This window comes from Scomber scombrus, chromosome 8 (genome assembly GCF_963691925.1).
Source record: "Scomber scombrus chromosome 8, fScoSco1.1, whole genome shotgun sequence".
NCBI classification, from domain to species: Eukaryota; Metazoa; Chordata; class Actinopteri; order Scombriformes; family Scombridae; genus Scomber; species Scomber scombrus.
The window spans coordinates 29,935,260-29,950,403 of record NC_084977.1 but is presented as its reverse complement, the minus strand read 5'-3'; the positions used below and the strand labels follow the sequence as shown (position 1 = coordinate 29,950,403).

General features: G+C 42.0%; 1 protein-coding gene across 1 annotated transcript; it reads right to left on the bottom strand.

Moving 5' to 3' along the window:
* Nucleotides 1–4,436: 4,436 nt before the first annotated feature.
* On the bottom strand, nucleotides 4,437–7,385 carry LOC133984460 (insulin-like growth factor-binding protein 1). Its single transcript, XM_062423793.1, has 4 exons — nucleotides 6,843–7,385; nucleotides 6,486–6,655; nucleotides 6,016–6,144; nucleotides 4,437–5,556 (listed from the first exon to the last, which is right to left on the bottom strand). Exons 1-4 carry the CDS (start codon nucleotides 7,213–7,215, stop codon nucleotides 5,446–5,448), a joined length of 783 nt encoding a protein of 260 aa, XP_062279777.1. The 5' UTR covers nucleotides 7,216–7,385; the 3' UTR covers nucleotides 4,437–5,445.
* Between the last annotated feature and the right edge of the window lie 7,759 nt (nucleotides 7,386–15,144).

Here is a 15,144-nt window from a genome sequence, read left to right as displayed (position 1 = left end):
AAGACAGAGAATAAAAGAGGGGGGAGAGAGAGAAAGAGAGCCTTTGCTCTTGCATGTAGTTATATGTAAACATTTGAAGGAGCTCTGGACCTTTGATTTCAGGTCCCATTTCTTTGGGAGAGGGAGGGACTTTGGGAGAGAACGGGAGGGGGAGGGGTGAGGGAAGGGGTGGAGCACCGGCCGAGCCTCCTGTCCATCACAGCTATCTGTCCTGTGCTTAGGGAGCCTCTATCCTTTCTAAAAAAAAAAAAAAATGATAAAGCTGAAAGCTGAGAGAGAAGGGGAAGAAAGAGAGAATCCTATCATCTGCACTATTCTGTTAGAGAGAGGAAGGAGGGACTTTTCCACTCACTTTAAAGAGGACTTGTTTGTGACTGTGACCCCAAAAACCGCACCACCACCGTTTGTTTCTATGTGTGTCTGTGAGTGTGTTACTGTGTGTCTGTGTGTGTGTGTGTGTGTGTGTCCTGCATAATGTACGTGTGCACAGCTGCATGTCTGTGCAAGATGTGGTGTGTGTGTTTGTGTGTGTGTGAGTGCGCTTTCCCAAAAGTGTTTATTTGTGTAAATACTGTATGTCACTAAGCTTAGAACGCCCATCCCCAGGCCCTGCTCCATTAAACAATGCAGAAAAAAAAAAAAACACTCTCTGGCTCAGGGTCCATTTTGAAGTGAAGGATTATGGGACGGCAGGGCTTGGACTTCTTATCCAGCACGTTGGCCTTCAAGGGCCTTCTTTGCTGCCTCTAGCTTGTCCCTCACTCTGCATCAGTGTGCAGGAGGAAAGGACTGGAGGCACACCGTGCAGTTACAGTGCCTTAAAAACGGACCTTCCCACACTTTCCCTCCCCTTCACCCGCCATAGTCCTCTATTAAAGGAGTACATCGCTGAAAATCTGTCTTTTGGGTATCAAATACTCTGAAATGTTTGTAGGACAGCAGCTTGGATTCACAACAGCTACAAGCGATGTCGAGGGCGACCCAGAAAAAACAACATAAAAACATCCATAGAAATATCTGAATCCTGCAACGTTTGCTGATAAGTTTTAAGTTCTTCCGGCAGAGTTTCTGAGCAGTGAGGTGGTGATAGTTTGACATGGAAGGCATGTATTTAGCACTGTTTTGGAGAACTAGGAGTGTTTGGAAGAGACTCAAGGAACGAATCAACAGCCGAGAAGTGGTTAAGCCTGGTAATATAAATATTAGCCTGGTTCCAGACCTCTGAATCGCTGCCCACATTTCGTTTTGGTGTTGTTCTCATTGATGGCTGTTTCTCTGGTCATCTTCCAAAATGAAAACTGGCGACAGAGAGAGAAAAAAAGTGCAGCTCAACAGTTTGTTGTAAGTTGACTTTCAGGACACTTTTTAAAAATACATATTTTTCGGGCATTTTTAAGCTTTTATTAAAAAGCTGAAGGTAGAGAGTTGACAGGAACTAGACTACAGATGTTGGGATTCATAATCTGCGCCTTATTTCCAACATTCAGAGGCTGGAATAACACGTTTTTTCATGAATGTGAAAAACGTCAAGTTGACTGCTCCTAGCAACTGCTACCACAACCTCTACATCCATAACATGGAAATGACATTTATTGAATAGATACTAATTGGTTTATGCAAAATAACATCCTCTCCTAAAGAGAAATCAGCTAACATGAACACATTAATTTGAATAATGAAGTCAACATAAAATGGCAGTGAAGTCTGATTATCAAGCTACCAAAATCTGGCTAAATAAACAAGTGTTATTGACGCTTGTTGGCTGTTTACGTTGGTCTTTGGTTACTAATGTAAGTGTAACGTTTAACTGTGGTAGCAACCAGTGGAAGCTTCATATTTTGACATATTTTGGTGACAACATGAGCGTCTGGAACATACCAATCAAATGAACCCACATGGAGGAGTTTCTGTGGATGTTTTGATACTTTTCGTGAATCCAAGCTACAGTAGCCACAGCTGCGGTCATCCTTGAAGGAACAAGCTACAAACTCTTCTAAGACGCCTGTCAAAACATCAGTGTTTGCTACTCAAAAGATAAACTTTCAGTAGCATGTTTCTTTAAGGTGTTCACATGTCACCCTGCAGTCTTAGGGATCAGTTTGGTTAGATTAGCCTGTCCTCTGCCTCCTTCCCACCACCTACTATTTCTGCCGACATCCATGTCCCTTTTTCTGTGTCCATCCTTGTCCCTTGTCCGTCATGCAGCTCTGGTGCTGAGGTCCTCCAATCCCTCCTGTCCAAAACTTTGTCCTTGTCTCCGTGCCTAATCCTATCCCCGTGTCCGACCCACTAATCCAAGCTGTTTGTTCCCCCCCTGCTCCAGCACCCTGACCACCTCCGGTCCTCTTCCTGTCAGTGGTGCAACCTGGTGTAGGCTTGTTTGAACTGAGCGAGCCTGTGACTGGCTCGTCCTGCCGCAGGTGCCAGCTGCCCCTATGCTTCAAGCCCAAGCACAAGCACTTAAAGCACTTTAGCTGCGCCGCTACTCGTCAATGCATGCAGTTAAAGACAATTGGACCTATCTGCATCTGCATACCTTTCCTTAGAGGTAATGTTAGATGAAACAGTGTGATACTGTAAGAAAACAATAATAACCCAGGGAGGAAAAAAAAGAAAGAAAAGAAAAAAAAAAACGAAGCTACACCAGGACTTCTGACAGCGAACTTTGCGAACACCCCTCAGAAATTTTCCATTCAATGCAACTATTTTTCTTTTTTGTTGTTGTTGTTTTTGTTTCTTTGAAAAATGCTTGTATGATCGTATGCCAACAAATCTCCACAAGGTGGACACAGCACCAAATATGCATTCACACAAGTGGTAGGGGGTCTGAGGGAGGAGGCGTGGTCCTCCCCGAGGAGCTTCCTGCCCGATGCTCTCCCACATCCTGTGTAAAGACTTGAAAAGTGGAGAGAGTGCCGACAAAGAATGCTTGCCCAGTAGCTTGGTAGCATGGAATCGGCTGTACACTTCCTTTAATAGACAGCAGCAACTTACAACCAGCCTGTTGGTGCTATAACCCATCTATTCAAAGACTTGATGTAAGGGGAGGAACATACATAAAAATATGTTTAAGCTATTCCCTCCCTAATATTTGTAAGTTTGTCTTTTTATATATATTATTATTATTATTTCCTGGCCAGCTATGTGTCTGACTAGACATCATGTACAGTACTTAAAAATAAAAATTATTTATCTAAGAAAGAATTATAAGCTGATCCAAACTAGGTTTTCTTATGAACAATTCAGTGACTCACCGATTGCACAGCAAAGTCTATATGATTCAGTGTATTTTGGGGAATATAATCACTAATGAATGTTTTATTTTTTAATGAACCGTTTCCTTCTGTTGCTCAGCAGTGTCATTTGTAAGCTCCGTGCCCAGCGGGCGGGTTTTTAGCCGCGGGCAAATCTGTGTCAGTCAGGCACTCAGGTCTTTGGTCATCTTAGTTCACTGCTTCTTAAGGCCAGTGAACCTCTCACCTCTCAGTAAGTCACTTCTCTCCATGCACACCCAGCCATCCCGTCTCAGTCTGTTAGTACAGAGCCAGGGTCACACTTCTGTAACGTCACTTTTTATTTTGTTTTATGTTTTTTTTCCCTGCTGGTCATGTTAAGAATCTCTCTGTTCACGGGTAAATGTGTTTTGTTTTTCAAGTTTCAAGTTTATCCTTCAAAGAGTTTTTTTTTTTTTGATTCAAGCTTTTCATGATACTAAACTAGAAATCACACAGCTATTATTTTCTCTGAGAAAGGAACTGATTTTGATTCAAAATATAATTTGTATTTAATGTCTTTTTTTTAAAATAAAAAGTGAACACATTTTAAGATGCCGTTTCTGATGTCTGTCTTTGTCTCTTCCATGATTAATATTTCATATCACTGAGCAGCAACAGGCTTGTGTTGTCATCAGCAGCTAATAATTCGATCATCCGCTCAGCTTAATTTCTGCATGCAATCAGGACACAAATTTGCTCCTGTTGAAGTCCTTGAATGCAATCAGGCTCCCCTCAGTCTTGGAATGTGTCAATAAGGATAAAGCAAAGGTTCAATTTGTAAAGAATAAAAATAAATCTGGTGGTGCCAGGCAGGCTGGCAGTGGGCACAAGAGGTTGAGGCGAATTCCTGTGCCCGACCAAGGCAAACAGAGAGCGGGTCAAAAGGCAGCGCAGAGCTGCATGTTCCGGCGAACTGTCTAAAGTTAGACAAGGACCTTCACTTTAGATCACTGTGATAACACTACACGCACACGCAAACACACTGAATATAGAAAATGTGGTCCAGCAGTGCATCTACACAGAGACTTTCACAATCATGTCCTGATGAAGCAGTTATGATTCTCACCTTTTGCCACCTATGGATGTTTGTGCACAAGAAAAGCTGCACATAACCCGCCCTGAGGTGAAAGAGAGGCCAGGAGCGCATAGCTGAGGTTAATGTTTTTATTAAATATATCACCTTTTTTTCTTACATTACATCTCAATTACAAAAGTGTACATACACACGAGTGAGCAGTTAGTCACTTTGGAATTCACACAAACAATAAATCTCTCTCCAACAGCAGCATGTAAGTAGAGCGGAGCCATCACCGGTGAATCATGTGATGGTTCAGATACATCAACACAACTGACGGCAGACACATAAATATTGGAGGTAGGTAAATGTAGAAATACCCGTCTGAGAAGCGGCGCGTGCAGAGGCGCCGCCTGTCATGTTATCTGCAGCCCCATGGAACCATGGGAAATGTTTTCTGAGACTGTTTAAGGATTCCCGACTGAGAGTTTTGCATTCACTGTAAAGAGCTGATCATGTGTCACAGCAGGAAAATAAAAAAAAAGAAGACATAAACAATGGCAACAATGTGAAAAATGAATCATAAAAACAACATTTAGAAATACTTCTAAATGAGATTTGGTCACTCAGTGCTTTTGTTCTTGCTTGGTTTGTCATCAACCAAACATCCAGACAACTCCTTAAGGGTAGAGCGAGCTCAACTCAGCAATGGAGTTACTCAGGGCAAAGATACATATATACACTTTATACATCCATAAAAATAACAATAATAATAATAATAATAATAATAATAACAATAAGGCAAAAAATGATATAAATACTCATGAAATAATTACAAATAACAAATAAAATGCAATAAAATTGAAATAAATAAGGCTGAAGAGTAGAAGTAACTGCATCAATATTAAAATCTCCTTTCAGAAAAACAAAAATAGATTTTTTTCTCTTTGGGACGGGTGTTTAAAGAGGAGGGGGTAGGTTTGGGGAAGGGGGGATTCAGGGTGGCTGGGACCCACAGTTCCACAATGACAGTGTACCTGAATTAAACACCACCATGGACAAGATCAATAAATAAACAGTTATCAAAAAAAAAGAAGGAAAAAATCAGTGGCTTGCTTCTTCTTTTGTGAGATCTTCTTCAGTGGTTTGATCTCTTTAAGGACACTCGGCATCTGCAGGCAGGTCAGTCAAGCCTAAAAGCTTCTTGCCGTTCCAGGAATTCACACACCAGCATCGACCCCTCTGCCCATCCAGAGAGGATTCACACTGCAGGAGGAGGAAACGGAGTCTTTAGTTTAAATGTCTCATAGTTTTAATTCAATATGTGATGACACACTCATGTACGGTCATGCAAAGCACACACACAAAAAAACCAAACGTGGATGACATCACACTCAAACAAAACACACTCCCAAAGGTGCAAACACTGGTGCAAGCAAGCTGAACAAATCCCTGCCTGCAACACACACACACACACACACTCACACACACACACACACACACACACACACACACACACACACACACACTCACACTCACACACACATACACACACGCAGGCACACAATAATTTTAAAGCTGTGGTTGACATAATCTTGGCTACACGCTCGCACACACAACTTGGTGAGATTCTTTCATGCTGAGTGGAGTCATGAATCCATCCCCCAAAAAAGCCAAAACACACATACACTCTCTCTCTAACACACATTTGCTGGAGGTACCAACCTGTTTGGGTTCGTAAAGCCCGTGTTTGTCACAGTTGGGGAGGTAGAATCTGGTTAACTTGTCTCCTAATTTCTGCTGGGATTTGGCAATCTTGTCCAAGGCTCTCTGCAGCTCAATGTGACATGGACCCTGCAGAAAAAAGAAGAAGAAGAAGAAGAAGGTGAGAAAAGGGTTAAAGTGAAGCTCTGGTACCTGCACAGTGCCAACACACAGAAATAATAATCAACACTGCTTTATTATCAGCAACCACGTGGGCTGACATCAAACTGCATATTAAACTTGTAATAACAAGCATCCCCATTCTCCCTCTGACTCCCTTCTCTCTTATCATTTCAAACAGCACACGAGCTCCCCCTTGTGGCACAGCACCTCCCAACCCCCCTCCAAAAAAAAAAAAAAAAAAACTTTTAGCAACTAAGGGTTTCACATGATTCACACCATGGCACGCACGCACTGGGTCCGAGTCTTACCTGCTCAACAACTTTCTTGCGGTTGGCGATGAGTTTGGCTTTCATGCTCTCCTGAGCGTCAGCAGCAGCCCTCGGGTCGTAGGGCTTACTGTGACCGGGGAGGTAGAGGCTGGAGCCGGGGTCCGAGACGATGGCATGGTTCTCCATCTCAGCTTCTGACTCTGCCTGATCTGGAGAAAGAGAGAGAGAGGGGGGGAGAGAGAGAGAGATTGAATGAGTGTGAGGTATGAGTGAGTGGAAATGGCTTCAGAATGGACAAGTCAAGTGTTTTTTTGGGGGGGGGTTGTGCTCATCAGGATTTGCTGGATGTGATATAAAACTGATGTGTAAATAAATGTTGAGGTGCATAGGCCTTACCTTGTATCTGGGGCTCGGGGGTCGGCTTGGGCTCTGTGTTTTCCGAGCACAAGGCTTGTCCCCTGGTGAGGGAGTGCAGCGGCCGGGGGTCGCCGGGTCTCGGGGTGCACCTCAGTCCGGAGCCGCACGCCGCCGTGTAGATCCCGCACAGCTCCCCAGCTTTTAGGGCGCAGGCGAGGCAGCATCCACAGCCGGGCTCCCGCAGAACCTCGGTGCATCCGGGCGCCACCGCTGGACACTGGCTCAGCTTCTCCGGAGTACACGGGGCGCATCGGATCGGCCCTGGCCCCACCACCGGGGACCCCAGCGTCCCTGTGGCCAGCACGGAGCACACAGCTGCCACCACGACGTGTTTCAAATATAATCCACCCATGGCCAAAATAGTGAGCTGGATACTAAATATAAAACAAAATGTAGAGCAAGGTAGAGAGAATAATGGTAAAAAGGTAAGCAGGATTTCCCACGCTTTCTTGCTCAGTTGTGTCTTTCCTTTGATTTTTGGGAAAATGTCTAACGGCACAGTTGCGCGCAGCCGTATTTATAGTCGGGTCCTCTGTGAGTGTTTGACGCATCGGCGTTATGAATGATTTCTGAAAAGAAGGTGTAATGATACGATGGGCTGTGATTGGCCCGCCTATGTCCGGTCTGGCAGCTCATTTGAATACAACAGTCACGTCAGTATTTATTTTGGAACAGCCAGTGCCTGCACGTATCTCCAACCAGTGACGACACTACTGTTTGATGTTGCAATCAAGAACCCCCCTTTTCTCACACGGGTGCTACACTAAACTAGGGCTTACTTTGTCCCACGCTGCCAGCATACAGTAACAACACAAAGACTTTTGAATCAGATATTTTTTTCACTGTTTTCAAGAGTTGAAATAAGAATATAGAAGTTGTCACGATTGCACTGGAGAGCTGATTTTTAAGGTGAAACAGTTCGTTGTTTCCCCTGCTGACACAAATGAGCCCCTCTCTTTCGGAACAACGTTGCCTATTCATGAGGGCTTTCCATTAATTGTCCTTCTCCGAACTTCTTACACAACTTTTCTTTTTGGTTGAAACTTATTAATGAGCGCACATGGGGACTGTACGCACGCCCACGCAGCCAGCAGAGAGCGTGGGTCCGATGAGAGCGAAGCACCGGCTCTGATTTAACATGAGAAAGCATCTGTGTGTGTGTGTGTGTGTGTGTGTGTGTGTGTGTGTGTGTGTGTGTGTGTGTGTGTGTGTGTGTGTGTGTGTGTGTGTGTGTGTGTGTGTGTTGCAGAGGGTTAATAAACCCCAACATCCTGAAATAGCTGCGTAAATGAGGGTCACCGTTTACGCCATTGAGTCAGGGGCTCGGGACTCTGTGGTATGTGCTCGCTCTCTGTCCCCCCTTCGAGCGCGCACTGAAGCTCCGGCTTTTGGGCTCAGGCCAGGAGATGTCCCGTTGTATTTACCCGTTTCCTGGTATAATAATAGACCAAAGCTTGAATGGGGGGATACGCTGACATGACCATAGACACGTCCATATCCTCGCCACTCTCTCTCTCTCTCGGTCCCACGGTGGACAACATGCACGTTTTCACGGCTTGCTGCAAGACATATGGTGCTCCGTCACTGCTGACTCCAGATCTGTCTGAGATAATGTTCCCTCCATTTGTAGAATGACAAAAGAAGAAAGAAAAACTCGGTAAAACTTTATCATACGGGTAAATATGCGCTTAATTAACGCCTGACTCCTGATGATGTAATGCATGCACGATATATCAATGATTCCTGCATGTTCTTATCATTAAAAAGGGTAAAATCACAATGACTTAATGTGATTAGTTCACACTTAAAACATGAGTTAAGGAATTCACAGTGTCTTCATTCATTAAACTTGATTTATACTTGTAATACATAATCATTAAGTAATAAAGAACACTTCATGTGTCTTTTACACTCAGTTGTCAGTTTATTGTGCAGGTTTTTTGACACTTCTGTTGAGTTTAAACATGTCTGATCATTCTCTGATTCATCAATCGCCCCCCCCCCCCCCCTGCTTGATGCTTTTGGTTTTGGTGCATCTTTCTCCACCATGCTACACTCCACTGCTTTCATCAACGACACCAATACGAAAACAAAACTCATGTTTCATCCACTATGTTGTTAATGTGTCAGAAATACCACTGGGTGTAGTCTCATAGAAATATGAAGCATCGGAGAGGCTGACCAAGCGTCCTGACATGAACTTTTATATAAGAACGCCTCTTGCATAATTTGGTTGCATATACATTAACGGATAAAATAACTTTATACTTTAAATTAACATGCACGATAAAGCGATGATCTATTAAGTGTGAACTAACCACATAAAGCGACTTTTTTTTTTTTACGTGATCAATTTTTAGTGGTGAGCAACAGGACTTCATGATACATCCTGGTTAATTCATGCATTAAACCATCGTGAGTCATGGCATTTATAACTCAGGTATTTAACCTTTATTCCAACAAGGAGGACCATTGAGAGCAAGCTTTCAGGAAGCTCTGACTACGTTATAAAAGCATGCGTAACATTACGTTAGATTAACCACAAATCACATATAAGAATAATAGGAACCATAAAAAGCAATAAAAACACAGAATCAGTATCAACAGATTATCCAACCAAGAAATAAACCAAAGACAACAACATAAGGGACAACATTAATTCAAAAACACACGCATTCACACCGCTCTATGTCAGTCAAAGGGGATTTAAATTGATTAAAAGGGATTAGCTCCTCTAATTTTACAAGCTTCTGCAGATTGTTCCACTTGTGTCGGAGCATTTGAGAGCCAGTTTCCCAATCTCAATACTAACATGATGATATTCAAGGACTAAATAGTCTTGGGACCTTGTGCAGCGTGACATTGATCCGTAGTTAAAAAAGACACATGAGATCCCAGGTCGTCTGCCAAGCAATGCTTTGATACATGATTTGCATCCTCATAATAAAGTGTTACCCAAAACCCTGATCTCATGAACTCATGCGTCTTTATCCCCCACCATCTCCTTCTCATCTATTTTATCTTATTTCAGTCAGTTCCCACATCTGGTGCAATGTGCTGCATTGTGTGATTGGCTCCATGCAATTGCCTTATAGGATTGCATCATCTGTCAACTGGTCTTAACAGTCACTCTCATGTGACGCCCAGATTTGTATTCCTCAAAGCCCTTGAGCTAAATAAAGCTTTTGGAGTAATCTGATGTGGCGTGAGACTGTTTTTCAGACCCACTGCCCCTCATGACATGCTGACATCTTTATCAGGTGAATCCAGCCTGATACTCACCTGTAGCGCACGTGACTAACTATAGTAACTAAGTGCATTTACTCAAGCACTGAACTTCATACTTGAGTGTTCATGCATGTTTCTCTGCAATACTACTTCCTGCTTCTATTCTACTAGATTAAACAGAAATATATTGTACTAATTACTGTATTTACAGTCAATTAAGAGACTAATTTTTAATTTAAAAGTGAATAAAATATGATATTTGCTATACATGCATTGCATTTATAAAAAAAATACTCCAGTTATTTAATATTACATTTAGTAAATGACTGAGTATTCTTATCAATATTGTTATAATTACTTATTATGATACTGAATTAATGAATTAATCTTTAATTTTGTGACACAATAACACCACTTAAATAATGCCTGGAGATTTAAATGGTTAATGTATTATGGACTGTACATATATAATGCTTTTAACGTCTTTTCACCACTCAAAACACTTTTACACTACATAGATAGATAGATAGATAGATAGATAGATAGATAGATAGATAGATAGATAGATAGATAGATAGATAGATAGATAGATAGATAGATAGATAGATAGATAGATAGATAGATAGATAGATAGATAGATAGATACTTTATTAATCCCATTGGGGAAATTCAGGTATCTCGCAGCTCACAGTCAATACATACACACATTCATAAATACACATTGACACATACACAGTAATACACAACAAAAGACACACAGATAATAACAAACCACTGAGTTAAAATATTAAAATGGTAAAAAGAGATAAAATGTGAGCATTCATGATAATAAAAAGTGTGTGTAGTGCAGTATAATAAATAATAAAACCCCATGTTAAAGTGCCCCAGTGCCGGAGTGGGGGATGGAGAGGTGGGGGATGGAAGGGGCCCCAGTCAGGAGCCCTCAACAGATGGAGACTAAAACATTCACACACACATTCATACGCCGTTGGCACAGACATTATTGGGGTTAAGTATTTTGTTGTGGACTGGAGGAGCCGGAAATCAAACCACCGATCTTCCAATCAGTGGACGGCCGGAGCCACAGCCACATTTATTCATGTTTCTAAGAAAAACAGATAATTGCTGCAAGCCATCGTGTAATACACCCACCAAGACACTGGGTTGAAACCACATACTGTGTGTAATATGGAGAGCAGCTTTTCTTCTTTATGATCACACCAATTACTTACAATGAGCAAGAATTCCAGTTTCCCAAAGTGTTTTCATAAGAAATGTGTCTGTTCTAGTTTTCCTAGAATTTTTGGACACAATACAAAATGCTTTAATTTTCCGCTTCGTTTAACTCTCATTACTGACAATAATTTAGCTGATAATACTGAACTACTTCTGCTTATGTAATGTTTTGAAACAGGACTTTGTCCCGTAATTAAACTGTGGTATTAATAGTCAAGCAAAGAAAACTGTGTATTTAAACTCCACCACCGGTTATAGAGATCAAAACATGCTTAAAGGGCTAATTGATAATCTTTTTTTTTCATTAATTACAGATATTATGTAAGAGTTGTAGTTCTGGGGAAAATGATCAGTGAATATAATGCTAACAATGCTAATACAGACTTTGCTAATAATCAAAACATTTATAACTTTTGTCAAAAGTGTATTTAGGATTATGTTGTTCTCCAGTGTAACAGTAATATGTGTATTAACCCTCCTGTTGTCCTCAAGGAAGGAAGGAAGGAAAGGAAAAAGGAAAGGAGGGAGGAAGGAAGGAAGGGAGGAAGGAAGAAGGAAGGAAAGGAGGGAAAGAAAGAAGGAAGGAAAGGAGGAAGAAGGAAGGAAAGGAGGGAAGGAAGGAAGGAAGGAAAGGAGGAAGGAAGGAAGGAAGGAAGGAAGGAAGGAAGGAAGGAAGGAAGGAAGGAAGGAAGGAAGGAGGGAAGGAAGGAAGGACGGAGGAAGGAGGGAAGGAGGGAGGAAAGTAGGAGGGAGGGAGGGAGAAAGGAAAAGAGGAAGGGAGGAAGGAAGGAAAGAAGGACAGAGCAAAGAAGGGAGGGAGGAAGGAAGGAAGGAAGGAGGGAAGGAAGCAAAGAAGGAGGGAAGGAAAGAAGAAGGGGGGAGGGAAGGGAGAGGAAGGAAATAAAGAGAGAAAGAGGGAGGGAGGAAGGACAGATGGAAGGATGGAAGGAAGGAAAGAAGGAACAGTCAAAACAGAGGACGACACAAAGGTTAAAAAACACTCAATAAAATCAATTTGACACAGAAAAACGTGTCAAAACAATACATTGATTTTTTTTTTTTTTTTTGCATTGTGCCTTTAACAAAAAAGTACATCTGGTCCATCCTGCCAATAAACATAATGTGTGCTCATCTGCAGCCTACACAGTGTGTCCGACAGGATGTCCAAATGTTTGTTTTTTCTCACTCTCACTGAACAGGAAGTCCTTTAATGCATAACTGAGTCATCGTGAAAACACTTGTTAACAGCAGCCGAAGCCCATTTTACTCGACTGCTATCCTGCACGATGTCGGGATACATATTGTATAGTCCACCCAACAGGAAACATAGTTATTATATATTATTTAATGAGGAATAAATAAGAATATCCAATAAAATAAATTAAAATTAGTTGCACCATAACCAGCGACAATGTGAAAAACCTGCATCCAACATTATTTACAATATGCAATATAACACTGTGGAGGAGGAAGCATTCAGGGGTCTTACTGGAGTAAAAGTAACTATACAAATATGTGTAAATACTCTATAATACGTTAAAGTATGCACTCAAAATTTTAGAGTTATTTAACATTTTATAGGCTATTTGTTTATATTTAGAATTATGTTTTATATCTTGTACTTTGCACATATAGAGACACTCATGTAACGACCACACACACACACACACACATACTTTTACATCCACAAACTGTTACAAAACAAGTTGTCTGACCCCAACATACACGTTACATAACCGATCCCCAAACGAGCTTGTTATCGTATTGTAGAGCAACGAAAACAAGAACAGGGCAACCGAGTGAATCCTTCAGGCTTAATATGTCAGGATTGTGTCTTTTTTTAGACTGCTGACCTTTAATAGACTTTTTTTGAAGAAGTAAAAATAGAAAAAAACAACAACAAACAAACTAAAGTTAACTACAGAGATCTGTAGGAAAGGAGGGAGGAAGGAAGGAAAAAGGAAGGAAAGGAGGGAGGAAGGAAGGAGGAAGACAGAAGGAAAGGAGGGAGGAAGGAAGGAAGGGAGGAAGAAGGAAAGAAAGGGGGGAGGGAGGAAGGGAGGAAAGGAGGGAAGAAGGAAGGAAAAAGGAAGGAAAGGAGGGAGGAAGGAAGGAAGGAAGGAAGACAGAAGGAAAGGAGGGAGGAAGGAAGGAAGGGAGGAAGGAAGGAAAAAAGGAACCTTCAAAACAGACAGGGTCAATTTTACTCGTGAGGACGACACAAAGGTTAAAGGCTTATCATGAATTTTGTTTGCAAAATCTTAATCAGAAAAGTATCTATAGCTGTTAAAAACAAATGTTGTGGAAAATTAGTATACTTAAGTAGAGTACTCAAGTAAAGTTACTTTCCACCCCTGCACTTTAAAACAGTACTTTAACCCTTGTGTCGTCCTCCTGGGTCAAATTGACCCCGTCTGTTTTGACTCTTCCTTCCTTCCTTCCTTCCTTCCTTCCTTCCTTCCTTCCTTCCTTCCTTCCTTCCTTCCTTCCTTCCTTCCTTCCTTCCTCTCTCTTTCCTTCCTTCCTTCCTCCACTCCCTTTCTTCCTTCCTTCTTCCTTCCTCCCTCCTTTCCTTCCTCACTTCCTCCCTTCCTTCCACCTTCCTCCCTTCCTTCCTTGACTTGAGGACAACAGGAGGGTTAAATACTTACAAACACATTACTACCTTATATACTACCTTAATTTCTTATATACAGTCTATGATTACTACTGATATCTACTTTAAGATTTTACTACTCTACTCATTCTTCATGATTCTTTATTTCTAATAAAGTAGTTTTTTTTTTAACATTGCATAAGTGCTACTTCTTCTTAAGTAAAGGATCTTTAAACAGGTTCCATAACTGCAAGCTTATAGACTACATAATATAATCTCAGTGTTACAAGTTTCAGTCTTACAGTCACATGTCTCTGCACAGATGTACGCAGTATGTTGGGCTCAGTGTGTCCTCAGCTGAACTGTGACTTGAGGATGACGCCTGCAGTCTGCGTCCTCATGAGGGAACGTGGACTCAAGGGTCGCTGGGAGCTGGAACATGAATTGGATACGGCATTGACGTTTATTTTAACTTTTTTTTTTTTATAACCCCCAAAAGTCCTTTAAAAAAGTAGTTTGGAAAGAGCTCCATGTCTGTGTAAAAGTTTCCTGTGTCTATTACGGTTCAGAAGCTGCTGCAGCAAAACGCAGCGTGGGATCATTTATGTAATTAGCAGGTTGATGTAAAGGGGGAGAGACATGAGGGATTAAAACATGTGAATTATTCTCATGTGTTAGCTGACAGGCTGTGCTGCTGTCAGATCAGAGAGGCGCAGTGGTCAAACAAAGCAGAGTTATCTCAGGTCAGGGACAGACCTACTTTTTTCAAAAACACATGTGCACAGTAGGATTCAACACAGCTCCCAAGACCTCGACCAAAACCACAAAGCCCCTGTATCGTTGCTGCAGGGTTTGTGTTTGGGAGAGCGATGATAAGGTGGTGGTGGTGGTGGTGGTGGTGGTGGAGGTGGAGGTGAGGGTGGGGGTCCATCTCTTTCAGATGTCACATGATGGAGATCAAACGGTGCTTGGCATTGAACGTCCCAAGACTGGAATGTTTACCTTTGACAAGAGCACCAGGAAAAACAGTGTTGTTGTTGTCTCAGGAATTCCACACACACACACACACACCTACACACACACACACACACACACACACACACCTACGCACACACCTACACAGACAAACACACCTACGCACACACACCTACGCACACACCTACACACACACACACACACACACACACACACACACACACACACACACACACACACACACAC

What these genes read in the sequence shown, in the direction of transcription:
- LOC133984460 (XM_062423793.1), bottom strand. Translation starts at nt 7,215, where the DNA reads ATGGGTGGATTATATTTGAAACACGTCGTGGTGGCAGCTGTGTGCTCC. An exon ending in GCAAGAAAGTTGTTGAGCAG is followed by an intron (nt 6,145 to 6,485) that starts GTAAGACTCGGA and finishes TTTTTTCTGCAG; the next exon opens with GGTCCATGTCACATTGAGCT. An exon ending in GGCTTTACGAACCCAAACAG is followed by an intron (nt 5,557 to 6,015) that starts GTTGGTACCTCC and finishes CTCCTCCTGCAG; the next exon opens with TGTGAATCCTCTCTGGATGG.